The sequence below is a fragment of the Equus quagga genome, chromosome 1 (genome assembly GCF_021613505.1).
Source record: "Equus quagga isolate Etosha38 chromosome 1, UCLA_HA_Equagga_1.0, whole genome shotgun sequence".
NCBI classification, from domain to species: Eukaryota; Metazoa; Chordata; class Mammalia; order Perissodactyla; family Equidae; genus Equus; species Equus quagga.
Window position 1 is genome coordinate 105,551,235 of NC_060267.1, and position 22,020 is coordinate 105,573,254.

The window sequence follows — 22,020 nt, forward strand, 5'->3', positions numbered from 1 at the left end:
CTCCCCCAACTGGGGAGGCGTGAGAATTGCAGGAGCTGGGCTCTCCCTGTGCTCCAGAGGTTTGGGGAGCCAGCACAGCACTGCTCACAGAGAACAGCAAGTGCTGGGAGATCTGGTGTGGATAAGCTCCTTCTACCGGGGAGCAAGGGAGTTTCAGAAAGGGAAGCAAGCAAGTCACAGAGCAGCAAAGCCGGCTGGACCCCTGAACCCCTACCCCGGCCCCCCACCTAAATCAGGCCAGGCCCACTTAGGGACAGCTGGAGCAAATACACCACCCCAGGGCAACCCAGCAATCTCCCAAGACATTTGACCTCTATTGTTGATTTCTACTCAGAGAAGTGAGCGTTTTTAGTGCCTCAGGAATGTAGATCAGCCCCCGGAAGCGGGCTGCCTGAAATGGGGATGCTGTTTTAAAACAAACATGCGGCTTCCTATATAAGAGCCGCCCAACCACCAGGTACCACCTCCGCCAGGAATCCCAGGTAGGCTCTCTCTCTCGACTCTTCACGTGTGGGCTTGTCTCCAGGTTTAACTCACTGTGCTCGCTGGCCCATCTGAACAAAGGGAAGGCTGCGCAGCCTCGGGCCACCCGGCTGCAGAGACGCAGCGGGGTCAGGAGCTGCCCCAGTCCCCCTGCGTCCCTTGCTGGTTCAGCTTCATCATCCCTGTTGAGAAACTTGGCACAAACTCCTTGGGGCCTGGGACAAACAACATGGGGAGTGCCAATGCCAAGCATTCTGCCCTAAACCAAGAGCCTTCAATTTACTGGTACCTTGGGGAGGGGCAGAGGGAACTCCTCTCGAGGGGTGGGAAGAGCTTCTTCAGTAGTCAGGATCCCAGGTCGGACGGAGCCCCCGCACCCTGTCTGCTGGGCTCCTACCCACGTGAGTTCTGAGGCACAGGGAGCAGGGAGGGCACGCTGCCTAAAGACCCTCTCTCCTCCAGGCCCATCTGTCCCCAGTCGGCTAAGGCCATGCCCTCCTGGGGGACCATCTGCAGCCTGCTGCTCCTCAGTGTGCTCTGGGTGGACTTGACCATGGCGGGCTCCAGCTTCCTGAGCCCCGAACACCACAAAGTGCAGGTGAGACGTGTCTCCACACAGCCTCACATCCTGACTGGGGTGTCTCGTCCCAGCCCTGCCACATGGCAGCCGGCTGTGCAACCTGGGCAGCGGCCCAACCTCTCTGGGCCTCAGCCTTCTCCCAGAGCACAAAGGAGGACTGTGGGTCTGACCATAGGGCCATGCCTCACTCTGCTTCTGGAAGGATATGGGGCTCAGGGCCCTAAAGAGAACGCCTCCTTTCCAGCACAGAAAGGAGTCCAAGAAGCCGCCAGCCAAACTGAAGCCCCGAGCTCTAGAAGACTGGCTCCCCTCTGAAGATGGAGGTCAGGCGCAAGGGGCAGAGGAGGAGCTGGAGATCCGGGTGGGTCCCGCTCTCTAAGTTTTACGCTTCTGTGGCACTGGAGGGGCTGTGGGAGGGGAAGGCAGGGGAATGGCTATGAACAGGGACCTACTTACTAGCTACTCAACAAATATCAAATCGCACGACAATAGTTGACTCTGCCCCGGGCTCTGCAAGGTCTTTGCCCATCAAGAGGCAAATGTCTGAGAGAAGTCACTTTGCTACAACTGAATAGGAATGACGGGAGCCCTGAGCAGAGGAGGGGGGCGCTAGCAGACGCCAGTGGAGCCAGCAAATATGGCACCAAGAGACAAAGGCACCCAGGGAGAAACAGCTGGTCGTAGATGGAAGATGCTTCCCCACAGGAACTTTCTGGTTGGCTCAGGGGCCTCGCGGGCCTTCGCTGCGGCTGGGGCATTCCGAGACAGCTCCCTGGACAGGCGAGCTCCGGCGGCCTGGCCCTGGTCCTGTCAAGGAGGACGGGGCCAATCAGGCTGGTTTGGGCTCTGACACATGGTGCGTGGGGCAGAGAGGAATGGAGGATTCATTAAACGCAGACAAACGAGAGGAGGGGGCGAGGGGACCGTACGGGTTATCTACGCAGCCTCCCTGAAGGGCCGGCGGTGGCTCCGGGGAGGTTCCGACAAGCTGGGCAGTGAGCCAGCTCCAAGCGCGAAACCAGAACCGCCCTGGGGCGGCACTCACGTGGCGACGGGACTGCGGGGCCTGTGTCCCGAGCCTTCGCTTACGAAGCTTCTCCCCTTGCTGCCTACCGTTTATGTCTACAACACCTGGGGGGTAAGGCAGCTGAGGTTTCTGCCCTTCTTTCATAGACCAGGAACAGCGGTGCAGACGGGGGACTCACGGCCCGAGGGGCCAGAGCCGGCGCGGCAGAGGGGGCTGGGGTCGGGCCTGACTCCAGGCCCCAAGCCCTCACCGCCTGGCACACAGAGTCGGGGCACTCCCGCTCGCCCCCTCCTGGTCGAGGCTGGGAGGGAAGAAGCTGAAGCGTGTCCCGCCGTGGCCTCCCCTCCCTACCCACCAGCCTCTTCTCCCGTCAAGGAGGAACCCACCTCCCTCCGACCCTCACCAGGACCTCAAGGCGCTCAGGCACCTCGTCCACAGCACGTGTGGACTCCCAGCCCAGCACACGCCCGCCCCATGGGCTGCAAAGCCTCCAACTAAGACCGGGAGCTGTCCCCGTGAGACGCCGGCTCCCGCCCGCGGTGCCCGCCGCAGCCAGAGTAGCTCTAAATTAGCTGAGATGGGGAAGAGGTTTCTGTGGCTGGTGACTCAAGGCAGGGCTGGGACAACTGGAAGGTTCCAGTTTCCATGAAGGTTGGCCTTGGATGAAACAGCCGCACTGCCTCAGCTAGAAGCAGAAGTCTGAAAAGCCTGGACGTGCTGGGGCGGCCCGAAGCGGGTGGGGCAGGAGGCCTGCAGCACGGCCGGGAGCGCGGCACCTGCTCCCCGACCTCTCCGGTGCCGGGGTCCCCCCGCTCTCATCGCAGGCCCCCCCACCCCCAAACACCTGCTCCTAAAATTGAGCTTCAGAGCTGGAAGACTTGAGACCAAGTCCTATCCATTCTCCATTCCCCCCGCACCCCGCTCATCCCCCACTGAGGAGGTGAGACCCTGAGGCCAAGGGGGCCTTCTCAGGTCACTCAGAGCAGATCTCCCAACCCACAGCCACCATGCCGCCTCTCAACTGCCCCTGCCACCAGTTCCAGGCTGCCAGACGAGCCAGCAGCTCCCCAGATTGGTGCTCATGTGGTCCCTAAGAAGTCTGCCCGGGGGATCTGACCACCCCAAGGTAGCCACAGGGGTGGAGGAAAAACGAGGAGGTGCTGAAGGGAGGGAACAGGAGGGCCCAAGTTCTCTAAAGAATCGAGCACGTCATTCCCCACTCACTCCACCTTCACAGCAGAGACAAGGCGGGAGGTAAACTGTGAAGGGGAACAAGCAGCGGTTTGCTGCTTCACTAACTTCTCCAGGCACGTTTGCCCACTTGGAAAACAGGAGTCATAGTGGTACCGGCCGGTGGGGAGGCACAGAGGACTGACACAACGCAGAGGAAGGGCACTCAGCGCGGGCTGACCAGGGTGAGGGCTGCACACCGGGCGCTGCTGCAGCACCCGGACTAGACGGGGTCCCAGGGCTGTGGACTCGGGGCCCTGCACTCTGGTGCTTGGCCGCCAGCCCCCTCTGCGGCCTCGGTCTAGTCACTGAACTACTCTGGACCTCTGCTGCTGGAGGGCAGGGGACAGAAGGACCAATGACTTAAGGCTCCCTTCAGCACCAAGGTTCCTTCATTTGTCTTAATGACCGACACAGCCAGGAATGAAGGCAGCTGCAGGATGAACCGAGACCCATCTCTGCTCTCAAGGGGCAGGAACAACGCTGTGGCTGCCATCACGGCTCTTTCCCATCCACCCAAAGCTCTAGCGCCAATAACCACCTCATAGAAGGCCGAGAAAGTAAGGAAATGGGCACTGCCCCCGTAGAAGGGAAGAGGCGGAGGCAGAAAAAGAAGAAAGGACTCGGTTCGGAGCATCTCTAGAAGGTCAGCTTCCTGTTGGATTTCCCATGGAACCAGGAAAGGCACACAAGAGGAAGAACACCGGGGAAAGGAGGAAGCGGCGGTTGCAGAGGGGACCGAGGCCATCCCCCAGGCTGTGCACGCAGGGTAGACCACTGCCCCCAAGTCTCCCTGCCAGGCACGAAATTCTACCACTGGCACTTCGACCTTATGTGTCCCCGAATTGCAAGAGGGCCAAAACTTGATCTAGGGGACCTCACTTTTTTTTTTTACAGCAACCTCCTTAGAGCTAAGGAAAGAGTGCAAGGTAAGTCTCTAAAGATGGTGGGGGTGGGAAAAAGGGGTCTAGAAAGGCCGAGGAAACTGGCTGAGCTGTCCCTCACTGGTGCCTGCGGCCTCTCCCTCCCTGCCCCTCGGGTGAGACCCTGAGGGCCCTCCTTTGGGATGGGGGTGCGTTTGGGGGAGCAGTGGGAGAGTGTGACCTGACACCTCCTGGTCCTCCCTGCCCCTCCTCCTAGTTCAACACCCCCTTTGATGTTGGAATCAAGCTGTCAGGGGCTCAGTACCACCAGCACAGCCAGGCCCTGGGGACATTTCTTCAGGACATCCTCTGGGAGGAGGCCAACGGTGAGTCCTTGCCTGGGTCAGGTCAATTCAGAGTGTCCTCGGAGTCCCAACTGTGAGCCCATCCCCCGGGTGACACAAGAGAAGCTTTCTTCCCACACCCTGACTCTCAGATGGAGCTTCAATCCTTTCCCAGCAGCTGCAGGAGCCGGTGGGGGAGGGGGGGCGGGGGGGGGGGGGGGGGGGCCCGGGGGGGAGGCGGTATCTGTGCGGGTCTGAGCTCAGTCTTCGTATTCAAGGGGCACCATGTTCCGCGGACTAGCACGTTAACTAGCTTTGGGGCCCCAGTGAACCCCAATTTCCTCAACCATAAAATGGAGCCAACAGCCACTGTGAGAACATAAAATTATTTGGTGTCACAGCTCCTTTACTGTAATCACTTCACAAACAAAAGGAATTAGTGCCACAATTGCATTCAAAATGGCTCCGCAGCCAGGTAAGGACAGGGTTGGGTTTTGTTTGGAAGCCCCTCCGGCCTTGTAAAAAGAAACCACCCAACAGGTTCCCGGGCCAGGAGGCGAACAGCCCTTCGGAAGCCCACTGCCATCTGCAAGGCTCCCTCCCCAACACCGCTTCTCCCCCATCAACCAGGGCAGGGGGGTGGGGGGACAGTGCCCTGCGGTGCAGATAAGGACACCAAGACTCAGAGTTTTAGGGGACTTGCCCAAAGCACACAGTCCACACACCAAGGTCAATGCTTTCCACCCATTACAACACAGCACCTCCAATGTCACCGCGGTGGAAGAAAAGCCATCCTTGATGCCACTGGCAGGATGGCAGACTCCGAATTTTGATTTGACCTCTTGCTTTTTTCAGAGGCCCCGGCTGACAGGTGATCACCCACATGACTGGCCCACCTCTTTTCCTCCCAACCTTAGAAGCGCTCACCCGGCTTTTAGATGGCTTCTGCAACAACTCCCAGCTCTGAGTGGCACTAGCTTAGGATGTCAATAAATGTTCAAACTGTATGCTGAATGTTCAAAATGGGAATTTATTTCACCAAAGAGGCAAATATTACATTTCTCTGAAAACAAACAATTCTTGGTCTGGGGCCCATGGTCAATGGGAATAGAAAAGGATATGCAGCAAGGCAGGTGTGCATGCTTAGAAAACCAAATTAGACCAACGCCTACAAGCAGATAGACCACTGGTGGAATGTATGACAGGAGGGGGAGGGGGAGAGGAAGGGGGAAAGAGGGGAGGGAGCGAGGAAAGGAAGGCAGAAAGACAGATGTTCCTTTAAATATCAGAGATTCCTGAGTGCATCGAAATTGCACTGAGAGCTTACTAACAATCAGCAAGGACTGTGTGGACAAAGAAACCCCAGGTGACATTACCAGAGCCAACATGCCTTGAATTGACACTCAAGATCACAGCAGGACGGGGCCGGCCCAGTGGCACAGCGGTTAAATGCGCACATTCTACTTCTCGGCGGCCCAGGGTTTACCGGTTCGGATCCCGGGTGCAGACATGGCACCGCATGGCACGCCATGCTGTAGCAGGCGTCCCACATATAAAGTAGAGGAAGATGGGCATGGATGTTAGCTCAGGGCTAATCTTCCTCAAAAAAAAAAAAAAAGATCAGAAGGGGATGCTGGCAATGCCAAGGCATGAGTCTGAGGCTATACACAGGTGGGCGCTAACAATGGCTACCAGCCACTGCTGGACACAGCTGAAGTAACTGCTTCTCCTTACCTTGTCCACCACCAACAACACCACCGACACGGCCTGGCAAAGCAAATGCTGCCTCATGTGGGCAAGGCTGGCCATTGCCTTGGCTACTTCAGTGATACAGGTAGGCGTCCCAAAATATGTCCAACTCCAGCTCACACCTGAAGTGAGCCTTGGTCCTTAAGTTCTACAACTTAATTCAGTGAAGACACCAGTCTTTCTAGGGGGAATGTCACTTATCAGTCATTTACACTTCAGCGTAAACAAGTGAACTGATTTCTGAGAGCTGGTGATGACAGATGGGTGAATCAGTAAGGGAAGGGAAAGGCAAAGAACCAGGAGGCTCCAAAGATAAGCACTGCTGACCTGCCCATTCAGACATATGAATACCTACTAGAGATCTGTAGGACACTCCTCTGCAGAGAGTTAGGGTAGTAACATCCACACTCTGGAAAAGCCTCTATCACGGAGGGCTCTAGGAGCCAAGTATCTTCTCGAGTAAAATTCTGGCCACTTGGCACTCAAGGCACAGCCCTATGGGCACTAACCATTGATCAGACTTGGCAGGCACACCAAAACCCAACTGCCATCCCTAACGGAGGAGCTGCACGTGGCCTGTGAAACGTCACCATCTTCTGGGAGCCTCTTAGAAATGCAGACTCTCCGGCCCCAACCCTATTATATCAGGATCTGCATTTTAACGAGATCATCAGGCTATTAAATGGCTTGTATAAAGTGGCTTAGAGGCAAGGATCCTATTAGGCAGCACAGCACACTGCAGAGCCACATTACCCTACCTGGCATAGAGCAAGTGTTGACTCTCATGTAGAACTCTTTAGAAAATTCAGACCTGGCCAGATGGGGCCCTCACAAAACTGAGAACACATGGAAAAGGTGTCCTGTTTCCTCTTTAACATACCATCCCCCACCTCTCTAGCCCCAGCTGTTGTCAACTCCATGTCCATCCCTTGGGCAGACCACACACACACACACACACACACACACACTCTTCCATCTCTCAGATGACTATATACACATACCTAACATAGGACCACACAGTGACTTAGTCCACCAAGTCTTTGCTTCCAAAAGCATCTGCCTTTAAGCCTCAGTAATAATCAGATTGGAAGGTGTTATCACCATTAAAGGAATGTAAGGTGTTAGAGAGCAGGTGAACTAAGCAGAGAGAGGGGGGAAGGAGAAAGGAAGTAGAAGTGGAGGGAAATGACCTTCTCCAGCCTCCAGATAGCCAGCCCCCAACTTACTCAGCCCCCTAAGCACCGGTGCAGAGACTAACATGCTGTCCTGGAGCTTAGCTACGCCCCAGCTTTATGGCTCATCTCTAACCATGCCCACAGGCCTCTTCTCAATAGCTAGAGAGAGGGATCCAACACCCACACGTGGTCAAAGCGGCCCAGGAAACCAGCTCCTGACTCAGTGAAGCAGAAGCCACCAATGGGCTCGGGGGAGGATGGGTGCCAGGCCCTGGGGGGAATGCTGGTCACCTGATGCTTCCTCCAACAAAGACAAGGGCTTACTCCTCTCTCAAAGGACTCACAGCATTCTCTCCTACTTGCCTAGGTCCTTCACTCAACAGATGTTGAGCACCCTCTGGACCAGGCAGCATGGTGTGCTGGAAAGCTATGGGCTTCAGGCTCAGACTCCAATTTCAATACCAGCTCTGTGATCCAGACCAAGTCATTGAATTTCTCAGGCTCCTCACACGTAAAACACCTACGTGGGTTACTGTCAAGACTGAACACAGCATCTCCCATGAGGACGCCTGGCATATAGTAGCCATTCTAACAGCCATCATGCACCGCATTCCTGCTGTGCACCACGCACTGAGTTCTAGACTTACATGTAATTAATGTAATTCCAGTTAATTTTCACAACAAGCCCACGTAAGAGGGAGAAAACTAAAGCTCAGAGAAATTAAGTAACTTTGCAAGGTCACATAGCAAACACGCTGACTACTCATATTCAGACTGCAGTACTCAGGCTGCTTTTTCATCTTCTACTCTCTCAATCAATGTCACTTCTCTTGCCCTGCTGCCTAGGATACAAGGGATTTCTTTTGCTTCTGTTTTTCATTTTCCTTCATAATACGTTGGGTCAACCTGGAGTGGGCTGAAGACAATTTCAAGTCAACAATTGGCAGAAATAAAATTTATCCAAGAACCAGGACACACTTGAGAAAATTTAACATTTCAAACACAGTGCCACGTCAGCTTTCTGAAAACTCCTCCTCCGCGCATCATTTAGGGATACCACTAAATTAAGGTTCTCTGAAGTAAAGTGTATTTACCCCTGGGGCGAGTGACATATTTGCTGGAGAAAATACTTCTCTTCAAAACCACTTTTATTTTATGCTTTAACATATCTAGTACATTAGGATAGCAGCACACATGTATTTAACTCATTATACACTTACAGGGGTGTGCTAAGAAATTCTCTTATGATGCTGTGCAAACAGAAGACACAGGCCCACGCCTGGCCAGCTTTCCTAATCTGAATACACTTCCAAATGTCACCGACAAACAAGCATTTTAGAGTGATCGTGGGGGCTGGCCGACCACTATCAACCGTTCTCTGCCATCTTTTTTTGACAGAGTTTGTTCAATCACTGTGTATTTCAGTGGCCATTTGCCCTTACTTTATAAAAATGAGTGAAGTAAAAATGAAAATGCTGACAGTAAATAATTAATGTTGGTCTCAAACTTAATACAGGAAGATGCAAACACCAGAAAAGCCAAGAGCAGCAGATCTCCAGCCACAAAGAGACTGTCACTGAACGGACGCGGCCAACTGTGTTTTGAACTGGGAAGGAACTGAGAGGAAGTGAATGAACATGCTGCAAATTTAGAGTCAACGACTGTGTCTCAAAGATGAAGAATCCACAGAGATTTCAGATTTGTTTAGCATTCCTGGAACACAGCCCTCCTTCTTACGGGTTTACTTTTGGCTCGTGCACTTGTGTTCAAGAACACCTTAGTCCAAAATTAAGAGGACTGACTCCAAATAGTGAAACAGAATTTCCTGCCAAGTCTACACAAAGGCATCGAGGAGTTCACATCCAAAGCCTACAGTACGACTGAGTCCCCAACACCCCCTCGTACTCCATTTTTCTTCCTCCTACTGCACTGCTCTGGAAAACAAAGAAAAGGTATCTACGTACTTTTCAAAGGCTAAGAAGCAGGAGTACCTGAGTTCCCAGGCAGTATAATGAAAGCCAAGTTCAAAGGCAGCAGGACTTTAAAGAAGGTACCATGCATTCTCATTTCCAGTTTAGTTTTGCCAAGAGGCATGTATATCCTCGAGAATGTCTCCAGACCTTTGGATTCTGAGGTTATAAAGCTGGCTGACAACTAAACCATTGTCATCACTACGAGAAATACAAACACACATGGAGAGCATGGAGTTGGCTGAAGATCCATCACTTTATTTTCAGAAAGAGATGGCCCGGGGGGATACAGAGGCATTCCAGCAGCACAGCAAAAACAATCATGTCAGCCATCCAAAAACTGAATCAAAGCCATGCCGGCCAGCTTCCATGCCCACACAGGTGTCACTGTGTACCAGCAAAGACAGGATACTCCCAAATCCTCGAGGAAAGTCTATAGCACCTTGTGCTTTACCTTGGCAGGGAGTCCGCACAGGCTCAGAGACATCCGCTGTCACTGCTTTCAATCCTCTAACAGGACTAGCTGGTTTCCCGAAGAGGCAGTATTGACTTGTAGGGCTTGTTGTGAAGGAGATGGATATGCTGATGTTCACCTGGGTGTCAATAAAGCACCCTGAAATACTCAGCAGTCCCCCAAATCTTCCAAGCAGGAGAACTAGGCCCAATTCCCCACACTGGCAAACTTGAGGCACAAACAGCTGATCCATGGAAGGCCGACAGTGAATCAAGGCCTCCTTCCCAGGCCAACGACTTGTGTGCCAGGGCAAGACGGAAGTATCAGATACGACACGTTCAGTGCACTCCCTCTTACTTTACAAGGCTCAAGTGGGCCTTCCAAAAACACCTAGAGGAGTCCAGCCTGAGTGACGGATTATACACCTTAAGCTGCTGGCCTCCAAGAAACAGACAAGGGACTCAGGGTGGCCTTCTCACCGTGGGAGGTTGGGGTAAAGGACCCTTTTGGACAAAGTCCGGTGTCCTCACACTTGACCCTTGACCACTGTAACCTTCCAGGGCCGGTAATGAATACACCTTTACAAGGCACCAGCAGGGAGCAAACACTCAGAACTTGAGATGACCCAGCTGCTCGAAAGTCAAAGAAGAGGCTCTCACCTCCAGCATGGAGCAAGGACAGAGAGGAGGCAAAGGCAAAGGAGAGCCCAGGAAGGGGAGAAATGTATAGACACCAGGCCTCCTTCTCCTGCAGAGGCAAGAGAACATGGCTGAGCAGCCCCAGCAGAGCTTCAGAGAATTAAATTGTTTACCTCTAAACCTAGATGGGGGCAAACAAGGGGCGGTTATATAGGATCAAACGGGAGGAGTATTTTTGGTCCAGTGCTCCAGAAGGGGGCAAAAATGGAGCAAAGGGCGGCTAGGACCCCCTGACAGCAGACCAGAGGTAGCTTCTGCTGCACCCTGGACCTTTATCAGTTTAACACACCCAAGCTGCAGCCCTGGGGGCATCAGGAAGTGGGAACACCTTTTTTGGGGTCCTCTTCCTCAAGAAGCCTCTTCCTTGACTCCCCAAATCTGTCTGGATCGCCATCTGCCAGGACTTTCCCTGGTCAGCGAACACCCCTCTGCCCCTCCGTGTTGATGGCAGTGGAACCAGTGAGACCAGCAGCTGAGGTCCTTTCGCCTGTGCCAACGCAGAGCTGATGCAGCAACAGTGACAGCCACACTGCAGAGTTATCCAGGGAAGGAAGGGGGATGACTCCACGGGTTGCAGGAAAATAAACCTCTGAGGCAGGTCTCCAGTGACTGTCCCACAGAGGAGCTTTCCCACTTGGGAGTTCATTTTTAGCACTGAGAACCAGGAACGAAGTTACACGCCCACATGTACTCAGACAGTAGGAAGGGACTTTATTCACAGACTGCTCAAAAACACAGGCTGCAGAAAACAGGGATGTGGACTGGCAAACCTGTTGCACCCTTCCATCAGCCGCTTTCTTCTTCACTGAATGCCCTGGAGCTCTGTGGCCAGGAGGCAAAACCCACCCCTTATCCGCCTCTATCGTGCGCCCCTCCCCCTGCCCCCCCCACCAGCCAGAAGTAGAAGCCTTATGATGAGGTTTCAAGGAAAACATCCTGCCTGGTTTTCTCCACTCCAATGGGCTCTCCAAACACATCCTTGACCCGGGACACAGGCAGAGTTCAAACCCAGCCTATGTTCTGTCAGGCTGCTGGTCGTCCTGGAGGGTTGGGAAGAGAAGAGGAAGAAAGCTCCAAACCAAGTTCACTTAAGACAAGTCAGGCTTAATGCTCACCCTGTATTTACCTTCTCTATATTAAGAAAATGCAGCAAAAGACATTTTTGTCTTGATTTTTTAAAAAACATGTAATGTGAATTTTCTGACCTTTTCTGGGAGACTCCTGATGGCACCCTCTCTGATTAAAGGTTGTAGAGGCGACTGGTGTTCTCACGCAGAGTGGCCAAAGTATGGGAGAGTGGCTGATCTTTGACCCTGGCAATCTCTCGAACTGTATGCAAAGCCAGGCCTGGGTGGGCATACTGGCAGACGCTTCTGGGAACCTGGAAGACATCAAGCATTCAGGACATCACTGAGCCTTCTGTGCATAGCCACTAGTCAGAACTCCCTCCCCGGCCCTTCCCCGGCAAGGACCTCTTTGGGGCTGCCCTGTAGAGACCCCTTTACCTGCGGGTGCAGGAAGAGTCCTAGTCATGGGGGGCTCTGGGTGAGCAGGGTCCCACGCTTCCTTGGACTACCCTCTACAGGGTAGGGCTTTGCACTGCCTGGAAGAGAGTGGTTACCCTTCAGCTTCTCAGCCCCCTAGACTTTTGGTTCTGCAGAGAAACAATGAGGAGACATCTACACAGCCAAGGGTGGGACCTGGAAGTCACTGGGGCTCTGGCCCTGCCATCCTTGTAGGGGACACCGCCCACCTCCCCACCCTCTCTCCTCAGTGCCTCAACTCAGCCTGAAGACACCCCCACCTGTCGAGGCAAGAAGTAGGGCGCGTCAGTTTCCACGATGATCCTCTCCAGCGGGATCTGCTTCAGGGCCTCCCGGGCCTCCCAGGCAGAGGAGTACGTCAGCACCGCCGTGAAGCCCACAGACATGTTGGGGAAGTGCTTCAGCAGGGGTTCGATGACCGGGTAGCTGCCGGTGAAGCAGTGCCTGGAGGAGGAGAAGTCCGGATCAGGGCGCTCTCAAGCCCCTCGCGGCAGCCCCCAAGCCCCTCTAGACATACTAGCCCTTTTAAATTATTTTCTGTGGATAAATCCCCAGAAACGGAAAGGCTGCAACCAAAGGAAGGGCTCCACAATAACCACAGACCTGGTAAGACCCACAATGGCTCTTGGTGAGTGCTGCTCACCCATCAACCCCCAACACTCAGAAGACTACACAGCCACTTGAAACGGTCACCAGGAGGAACACACAGCAACAAGACACGGATACGGTACTTATAACACAGAAAGGGAAGCAGAATTAAAAACTGTGGCCCCTTTAAGATTATGACCACAATAGGTAAAAATTATGTCCATGTAGTTAAATGAACCGGAAGGAAACAAAAAAGAAAAATACTAGACAGCGGGACTTCAGGTGAATTTTTTCTCTTAATTTGATAGCTGTTCATGTTCTTAGTGCACATGCGTTGTAAACCGATCTGAAACTGAGCGCTTCCTCCAGCCACAACACTTCGTGAAGCCATCTTAGCCTAGATTTAGGAAATCTTACCCATTAGATTTCCTTTAAAGTCAGCTCAGAATCAAACCCACCCACCCAGAAGGGCCTGGAGACTGTGCTTCCTCTCTGGGGTGAGCTCCCCAGTCACAGGTCAGATCCTCTGATCTGAAAGGCTGCATCCACTTCTGCTACCTGTCAAGACCTGGACTGGGCTCTAGACTCCTTGTTTTTTCAGTTAACTCATCTCACTCACCTTGAAAGAGCCAGCCAGGCGACACCTTCTGACCCAGTTCTAGCCAGGCTAAGCTAACGGCCCCTCTCCTCCGGCTCCCACAGCTCCTCCCGGGTGCTCCTGAGCCAGGCCAAGGCCCAAGACAGGCACATGGAAGGAGATCAGAATTCAAACCGAACTGAAGAACCTCCAGATAGCACTCAGATAAAACACACCCCAAACTTTAATGGGGGGATGTGGGCTTTCAAATTCAAAAAGGAAGAAAATTTCTTTTTAGGTGCCCTGGAACGTTCTCTGTGCGCTAAGTCACCGGAGTGCCAGCAGCCTCTCCCAGGATCAAGAGTCCTCACCCTGAGAACCGAGACTCCATTTCAGCTTGCCTCCTGGGACAGGAGGCACCAAAGCCCCTTCTCGCTCACTGGAGATTTAGGGTATTAGCTCAGACCATATGAAGTTGCCGTTTTATAAGTAAAAAATGGTCAAATATCAGAAATTTCATATGGTTCAATCTAATACTTAATATTTAGAAAAGATACTACATAAAGACACAACATTATCAATGTTCTCCCGAGTTTTCCTTTTTCCAGCTATGTCCACAACAAAGGGAAGTGTTCATTTCATTTGCCCGCTGAACTGCTCGCCTTCTAACCTATGGATCTTGTAGTCTGAGGGCACAAATTTTTTCATGATGCTCAGCAGATCTTCGTCAGCTTCTCGGCAGTGGATCACCAAGGGCTTCTTCAGAGACACGGCCAGCTGCAGCTGTCTCTCAAACACCTGGAAGAAGACAAAGTGACACGCCAATGGACTGGGGCCACTGCAGAAGTCTGTCACCTCCAGAGCATCCAGTCCAATGGGCACCCCCACTGTTTCTAATTCTGTATTCTTAGACTATATAATGCGTCACAGCTAACGCTTACTGAGTGCTTATGACGGAGCCAGGCAGTGTAATCCTCACAAGCACCCTGAGGGAGCACGGCTGCCGGCCCATCGTGCAGTCGGAGAAACTGAGGGCCCGAGTGAGGTCAAGGAACTTGCAGCTGGGAAGCACAGCGCTACGATTCAAATCTGGCAGTCCACACAGCAACTACTACACAATGCTCGTCTGGGGGCCAGGAGCAGGGCAGGGCCCGGAACGTAGAGTACAAGTTAAATGTCCTTCCCTTCATTGCCCCCCTCTACTCCCACTCCCAAGAGGTACCCACCTTCCCACCTCTTCCTATGCAAAGGGGTGCACACACACCCCTGCACAACGCCTGGCGCTCAGAAGGTGCTCAAATTTTTGTGGAAAGAACAAATATTATATATATTTTCTGTAACTTGCTGTCTTTACTCAACCAAAATCGGATATCCTTCTAGGTGAAGACCTACACATGTACTACATTCTTTTTCTTTCTTTCTTTCTTTCTTTTTTTCTAACTCTAGCCACTTCTAAATCTTCATTAGTAAAATACACATGTTGCTATAATTTAAATGAAAAAAGTAGGGCTAGAACTCATTCTTTTCTCTAACAAGTTCAGGTTTAGAACAAAAACAAAAGTACTAATCCATTATAAACAAATTACTTCATCTTAAACTTAATGTTTCCATGAGTGGTTTTTTCAACCGTGGAACATAATTCATCTTTGCATTTTTAACATCAAACCATAAGATGCTCTTGGTGACCTGAGGCAGGCGATCCTCACCTAAGAGTGACATTTTCACTTCTAACGCTCATGCTACCTCCTCGCAAAATAGCAGTCCTGTGCCAATGCCAATTCTGACAGAACTCTTGTTTAACCCGTGTTTTCAACTAAAGGAAAATTACCCTAGGAACCAGAATCAGAATTCTTGCCAGGGGCTTTAAAGACAGGCTAGTCCCCATGTCTACAGCTGGCTCGACCCCCCGTCTAACACACCTGCCCTCCTTGGACCCCACGGAGGCAGGAGATTGCAAGAGAGTCTAATTCCAACATTTAATTCCTGCTTCTAAAAAAGAATTCCTTAGGGTAGTTAAATCACGATAGCCTTAAGGTGGACTATTACACAGCTGTTTAAAAGCATATTTTTCAAAGTGTACTTAATGAAACAGGAATATTTTCACCAGTGGAAAAAAACATTCAAAACTATTACTTTCTTTTTTTAAATTTCCTTAATTTCTTTTTTAAAAAGCATGTATATAAAACACAAATTTCCTTAATTCTATGACAGGACAAGCCACCAAGTGTCCCTTGTAATTCTCCAAGGGACAGTAACATTAAAAATACAATATTTTGTAAAACGCATCCAAACTTCAAAAATGTTAAGATGGAAGAAGAATTCGCTGGAAGCAGCGGCTAGGTTAGGGCTATCCAGAGCACCTGCCCTCCCCAGGAACCCAGCTGGAAAAGAACAGAGTGAATGAAGTGCAGACCGTTATGCACCCAGCAGAAGCTTGCTTCCCGGATGCATTATTTCCAGGGACTCCAGAGTTAACCAGTCTCTCCAGGGGGTGGCCCCGGAGGCTCTTGCATGCTCATTACCTCAATAATTAATTCCAGTCAAACACAAAGAGAGGCAGAAGTAGCCTGGTTCAACTAGCCCAGGTGGGGAAGGACAGTCCATTCTCCCTGGCTTCCGAACCCCAGATACCAAGAGATTCTGTTAATACACTGGTCGATGTGAGCGACTCACACACGAACTACCCACGACTCTTAGGAGTTAAACAGGAAGTTCAATGGTTAAACCCATGAACACACAGATCAGCAAGGAGAAGGCTAACAGTGGTTTGCTCTGGGTGGCAGGATAATTACTGATTTTTCCGCCCAATTCTTTTGCTTTTCTCTATTTTGCAATCCTTCCAGAAAATATGCGGTAACAGAACCCGAGCTCTCTCTCAGAACAAGCCAGAGCCGGCACTCAATCATCTGACCAGATACGGTCCTTCCACAGGCTCTTCTTCCCTTCGCGAGATAAAATGTTCCGCAGGACACATCCACACCTGCCAGCCACTCTGCTCTTAGGCAAACGCACCTCGGCGCAGCTGTCCACCCAGCGCGGCCAGCGGCCACCACCTCTTCTCCGCAGGCCACCACCACTTCTCATTTGGGTGCTGAAGTTTAGATTTACAAGAACGTGGCAGCTGCTCTCTCTGCCCAGGCGAGGAGTCTCCAGTGTTCTACAGAAATATTTTGTCTTCCCCCCTGCTATGTGCCCTCCCCCTGCCAGCAATTTATTTCCTCTAAAGTGTCATTTTCCCATCTATCTGAGTTCCATCTCACCAAGCCAAATCACGCCCGCAAGATTTTATCACCGTGTGCCATCACAAGTTCAGTCTGTTGTGCAGCAGGGCCCACCCACCTCTAACTGCAGATCTGATACCATAACGATCAGAAAGGAAAGGAAAAAGGAAACAACCAGAAAGGAAAAAGTCACTGTGAAATACCTAGCTACCTCCTGGCACAGAACGGGCATTCCACAGCACCAGCTCTACAGAGAATCCCCGGCTCCCTCCGTCCAGTCGCCTCAGGAGACACATTCCGGAACTGTCCCCTTTCCACACCACGCCTGCCCTGTGCCATGGAAACCAGCTGGCAAAGCAGAATAAATATTTGTTTCACTTTCTTAAAAACCTATTTCTTCCTATGTCTTCAGATTTAGCTATTTTTCCATTCACTTCTGGCTAACAAATCACCACCCCAAGCTAGAAATTCCAAGTGTCCTAGTCCTGATAGTGGAAAGGAAGTCTGCACAGGCAAGAGGCTGTCTGAATGTGCAGGACAAACCTAATTCTGAACAGAAACACTCCTTCTACCAGAAACTCTCTAGACCCAGCTGAAAACTGAAAACACCCACCAAACAACATCCCACTTGCCTGTCTGAGTGCAGACACTCAAGTGGAAACCACCGTGCTCTGGATTTAGCAAGCTTGACAGGTCCCAGCAAACTCATCTGAAAGGTTGGAACAGCCGAGCTTATTTCTTGAGTAAATTAACGGTCAAGCTTCGCATGCTTATGGACTGTCTTGGACAGCTGTATTCAAATTGGAATCTGTACCTCCTATAAATCTGGAGTTGCCTGCTCCAGCAGAAGAGCACTGATACCTTTGAACTTTCTCTTTTTGGTCAAAGGAAAAATAAGAAACCACTGGCTCTGAAAGATTCCTTGTCTTAAACATTCATAAAGTTAACCACAGATGCAAGTGTCAATGGGGCACAGCATCAGTGTACTGTGGAGGTTGACCCAGCTGAGTGGAGGACAGCACCAAAAGGGTAAGCTGGTGTGCCCGGCTCTGCCCAGGCTGGAATCCACGCAGCTGCTCACCAAGACCTGGAGCATACCGGCCATGCAGATCCAGACCTAACGTGCACACAGGAGGACAGCATACAAGAAATTCAACCTGGCACCATGGACAGTGATGGAGTGGGAGGGTCTTTCTCCTTGTCCTGCTCCTTCCCAAATCAGAAACTTCCACTGAAATGCCACAACTACTCTCACACTGCCAGATCTCCAGGCTCAAAAAATATGGGGAGGGAAAAATATTAAGATGGTAAGAGTTGTTATCTCTGGTGGAATGGAAAATTATCTTCGTTACACATTTTTGTATTTTCTAAACATTCTACAATGGGCATACTTAACTTTAAAATCAGAATAAAAATAAATTGGTTAATCAAAAACAAAATTTGTTGCTTCCCAAGAAGGAAGGAAGACAAATGTTTTGACATTCATATCATTAGCCATAAGAAGTCACACAGTACGCCCCTCTCCCACATAATAAAACTGAAAGGGATACAGCTTGTGAAGCATGGGACAAACAACCTCTAGCTGGTCTGGATAAGAGCAACTGAATTTTTACAGATTCTAAAGTCTTTAGTTCCAAAAGTAGAGAAACGCGCATTGTGAGGTTTCAACAACTAAGAGGAATTAAAACCATAAGAAAGTAAAGAGAAGCTCATTACCTTGTGCTGCTCGGGCACAGGCGTGGTGCACTTGTGAGAGTAATCCAGGCCCATCTCCCCGAATGCCACAGCTTTGGGGTGCCTTAAGGCTTGCAAAAGATTTCTTTCTTGAATATCACTGTAGTAACGTGCAAAATGAGGGTGACAGCCAAAGGCCCCCCAAACCAGATCCTCTTTCAACAGCTCCTCCCACAGGCAGTCTGTCAGAGTCCGAGGATCGCAGAAGTCAGAGATGCAGCCCTGAAATTCCTTAGGGAAGGAGCTGCTATAAATTTTTCTGAACTTGGTAAAGGTCCCTTTGAAAGACAACTTGGAATAGAGCATGTCCAAGTGACAATGGGTATCGATGAAACCCTCCTCTGGGATGGGCTCCCGATGGCTCCTTGGCAGGGAGCTAGACCCATGTCCTCCACAAGGACGCAGTGGCGTCTCCTCCTGGAATGTCCGTCTCTCCTTCAGCTCTTCTTCTTCCGAGCTTCTGGAGAAGCGCGATGAACGCGAATTCTGGGATCTGCCCTCCTCTGTGGCCACCAAGTCTCGGGAGGCGTTGTGGGAGCTCACTGTGGAGTTGGCAGGATAATCACTCAGGAGGCCCCGGCTGCCCCTCCCAGCCTGCGATGTGTCATTACCGCTGCCGCTGCCCACAGAGGGGTAGCTGGAAGGCTTGGGACTGCTGGTCCAATAGCTGGCATAGTCACACCAAGGACTACTGTACAAATGAGCCGGGTACATGACATAGTCAGTGGGGAAGGCAGAAGGCTCTGGAACTGCTGGGAGTTTCAGCGAGACAGGCTCCTCCTGAGAGAATCTGACTGTGGAGATCTCGTCCACATCGGACCAGTCACTTCCTGAAGAGGTGTGCTCTAGCACCACCTCCCTTTCTTTAGGCTGCAGAAAGGAAAAGAGGACAGGGTGATCCTACCTATGTAAAGACGGCCTCCCACACTCAGTCGTCTGTGGAACGGAAGCCCTGGCTGTTTTTTCTGGCCATGGTGAAGGCTTTGCATTGGCCCACTGGCTCACTTTGCACCTGGTTTCCTTATAATTTCCAGAAAGGTTACAGCTATGAACAGTCATATCAGGTTCAGGGAACAACTTGTGACCATGGTTTTACAACTCTGTCCCTAAAGGGGATGCTACGCCCGCCCGCCCTTTCTAGTGAGCCCTCTCGAGAAAAACTGCTCCCTAAAACACACTGTGTATTTGGGATTTTCGAGAAAAGCAGGGCCAAGCATCTCATTGCTGACATGTCTCTAATACATTCAAAATGTAAAACAACACAATTGTGGCAGTTTTAAGATATGTTCACAAATTCTTTGACACTACTTCCCGTTGAAAGGTGGAATCTGTGATCCCTCCCCTTGAATCTGGCAAACCTAGTCACTTACTTGTACCCAAGAGAACGAAGAAGTGATACTGTGCAACTTTCAAGGCTAGGTCAGAACAGCCTTATAGCTTCCTCTGGTTCTCTCAGCTTGCTCCTCTGGGGGAAGCCAACCACCAAATATAAGAAGTCAGACCACCCCAGACGTCAGGCTGGAGAGGCCACGTGTAGGTGCCAGCAGCAACTACCCAACGTGTGAGTGAACATCCTGGACATGCAGGCTTGCTGAGCTTTCAGACTGCAGCCTCCCAACATCTACTGGAAACACATGAGACCCCCAGGCAGGACCTGCCCAGTCGGGACCTTTCTGAATTCCTGACTCACAAAATTGAGAGAAAACAGAACAGCTATTTTATGCCACTAGGCAGCAACAGTAACCAGAAGCACCTACACATCGTGTTAAATCGATGTAGCCCTGCCGGAACCTCAGTTCCACAAGGTCAGGAACTTTTCTTTTCCTCACCAATGTCTCCCAAACACCGAGAATGATGCCAGGCACATACCACGTGCTCATAAATGTTGGAATTAATTTCCAGAATAAATGATGCAATGGTTCCTGAACTTATTAGCTCCATATCAGAACCACTAGAGCGCCTTTGAAAAACAGCTTTTTAAGGCCCACTCCACCCTGAGGTATTATAACTCAGTAGGTCCAGAGCGGGGCCAGGGAATCTGTATTTAATTCTCCATATAATTTTGATACAGATCAGGTTTAAGAATACAGTAAACACAGAGACTTCAACTCATGAAAGAAAACAAACTGTGCGGGGCTGGCCCCGTGGCCGAGTGGTTAAGTTCGCGTGCTCCGCTGCAGGCGGCCCAGTGTTTCGTTGGTTTGAATCCTGGGCGCGGACATGGCACTGCTCATCACACCACACTGAGGCAGCGTCTCACATACCACAACGAAGAATATACAACTATGTACCGGGGGGCTTTGGGGAGAAAAAGGAAAAAAATAAAATCTTAAAAAAAAACACACAAAAAAACCAAACTGTGCTTTAGTGCCCTTCTTTCTTCTGGTTAACGAAGCCATCTGGTCGACCAGCACCAGATGACTTGACCCAGAGACCCTACAGATCTCTTTTCTTAATATTTTTATAAGCAAACACAATTCATACAATATAACAAAAAACTCACTATGAAAGAGCATTATGGATATAATGATTACCTCCTTAAAATGAAACAAAAAATTTCTGTTTCTATTGCTTATACTAATGTTCCACACCTCTGTCAACATTCCAAAAGGAAACAAATACTGGTAACAAAACTTCCAATGAATGATAAATTTCCCATTTGACACCTTCCCCACTGTAGACTTTTCCTAATACTGCTCCCTTCCTGAATAACAGAAATATCCAAGCAAGAGCCTTTTCTAAAATGCAATACAACTTCAATTGCAGCACATTTAAAATTTAATCTGAAGCCCTGAAGCTGGGTAATGGGGACCTGGGGCACTCGTTACACTAGTCTGTTTACTTTGAATATGTTTGAAACTTCCCATAGAACGGTTTTTAGAAGTTAATTTCAGGGGGCAGGCCTGGTGGCCGAGTGGTGAAGTTCACACGCTCTGCTTCAGCGGCCCAGGGATTCACGGGTATGGATCCTGGGTGGACCTGGCGCTGCTCATCAAGCCATGCTGAGATGGTGTCCCACAAAGAAGAACTAGAATGACCTACAACCAGGATACACAACTGTGCTCTGGGGGGCTTTGGAGAGGAAAAAAACAAAAAACGAGGATGATTGGGAACAGATGTTAGCTCAGGGCCAATCTTGGGGAAAAAAAAAAAAGCAATACTTCCTTCAAAAGAGCAGCTGAAGATTAAAACAAAAGTTAATCTCAGGGCCAGCCGGGTGGCGCAACAGTTAAGTTCGTACATTCCTCTTCGGCAGCCCAGGGTTTGCAGGTTCAGGTCCAGGGTGTGGACATGGCACCACTTGGCAAGCCATGCTGTGGCAGGTGTCCCACACATAGAGGAAGATGGGCATGGATGTTAGCTCAGGGCCAGTCTTCCTCAGCAAAAAGAGGAGGATTGGCAGCAGATGTAGCTCAGGGCTAATCTTCCTCAAAAAAAAAAAAAAGAAAAAGATGCACTCTCTTTTATTTGAGGAAGACAAATGACCCCAAACAGACCTCAACCAAGCTAATTTTGGATGCTTACAGAGGTTCCCTAAATTCATTTTTTAAAACAGGAGGGGAGAGAAGAGGCAAAGAAATATAACAGATTTAATATTTATTCCTGGGGACATGACCTCACAGTTCTGTGTGGATGTCAATTTTAAGAAACTTGTTTTAAAGATCACTTTTGGGTTTTTTTTTTTTTTTTAAAGATTTTATTTTTTCCTGTTTCTCCCCAAAGCCCCCCAGTACATAGCTGTATATTCTTCGTTGTGGGTCCTTCTAGTTGTGGCATGTGGGA

General features: G+C 50.5%; 2 protein-coding genes across 3 annotated transcripts in view; one reads left to right on the plus strand and one right to left on the minus strand.

Moving 5' to 3' along the window:
- Nucleotides 1–973: 973 nt before the first annotated feature.
- GHRL (ghrelin and obestatin prepropeptide) lies at nucleotides 974–5,494 on the plus strand. The gene is made up of 4 exons (XM_046684022.1): nucleotides 974–1,081; nucleotides 1,308–1,424; nucleotides 4,461–4,569; nucleotides 5,445–5,494. The coding sequence occupies exons 1-4, from the start codon at nucleotides 974–976 to the stop codon at nucleotides 5,492–5,494; spliced, it is 384 nt and encodes a 127-aa protein (XP_046539978.1).
- Nucleotides 5,495–8,538: 3,044 nt separating this feature from the next.
- The window catches only part of TATDN2 (TatD DNase domain containing 2), a 29,256-nt gene continuing 15,774 nt past the window's right edge, over nucleotides 8,539–22,020 (minus strand). Inside the window, exons 4-8 of one of the 2 annotated variants that reach the window (XM_046670496.1) lie at nucleotides 18,220–19,107; nucleotides 13,953–14,080; nucleotides 12,378–12,561; nucleotides 11,779–11,954; nucleotides 8,539–11,613 (exon numbers count right to left, since the gene is read on the minus strand). In XM_046670496.1, coding sequence (XP_046526452.1) covers nucleotides 11,814–11,954; nucleotides 12,378–12,561; nucleotides 13,953–14,080; nucleotides 18,220–19,107 — 1,341 coding nt within the window. In that variant the 3' untranslated portion in view covers nucleotides 8,539–11,613; nucleotides 11,779–11,813. Of the gene's footprint in view, nucleotides 11,614–11,778; nucleotides 11,955–12,078; nucleotides 12,177–12,377; nucleotides 12,562–13,952; nucleotides 14,081–18,219; nucleotides 19,108–22,020 lie in introns of those variants that run through there. The other variant, XR_006889892.1, reaches the window with a different exon arrangement.

What these genes read in the sequence shown, in the direction of transcription:
- GHRL (XM_046684022.1), top strand. Translation starts at nt 974, where the DNA reads ATGCCCTCCTGGGGGACCATCTGCAGCCTGCTGCTCCTCAGTGTGCTC. An exon ending in CCGAACACCACAAAGTGCAG is followed by an intron (nt 1,082 to 1,307) that starts GTGAGACGTGTC and finishes CCTCCTTTCCAG; the next exon opens with CACAGAAAGGAGTCCAAGAA. An exon ending in AGGAGGAGCTGGAGATCCGG is followed by an intron (nt 1,425 to 4,460) that starts GTGGGTCCCGCT and finishes CCCTCCTCCTAG; the next exon opens with TTCAACACCCCCTTTGATGT.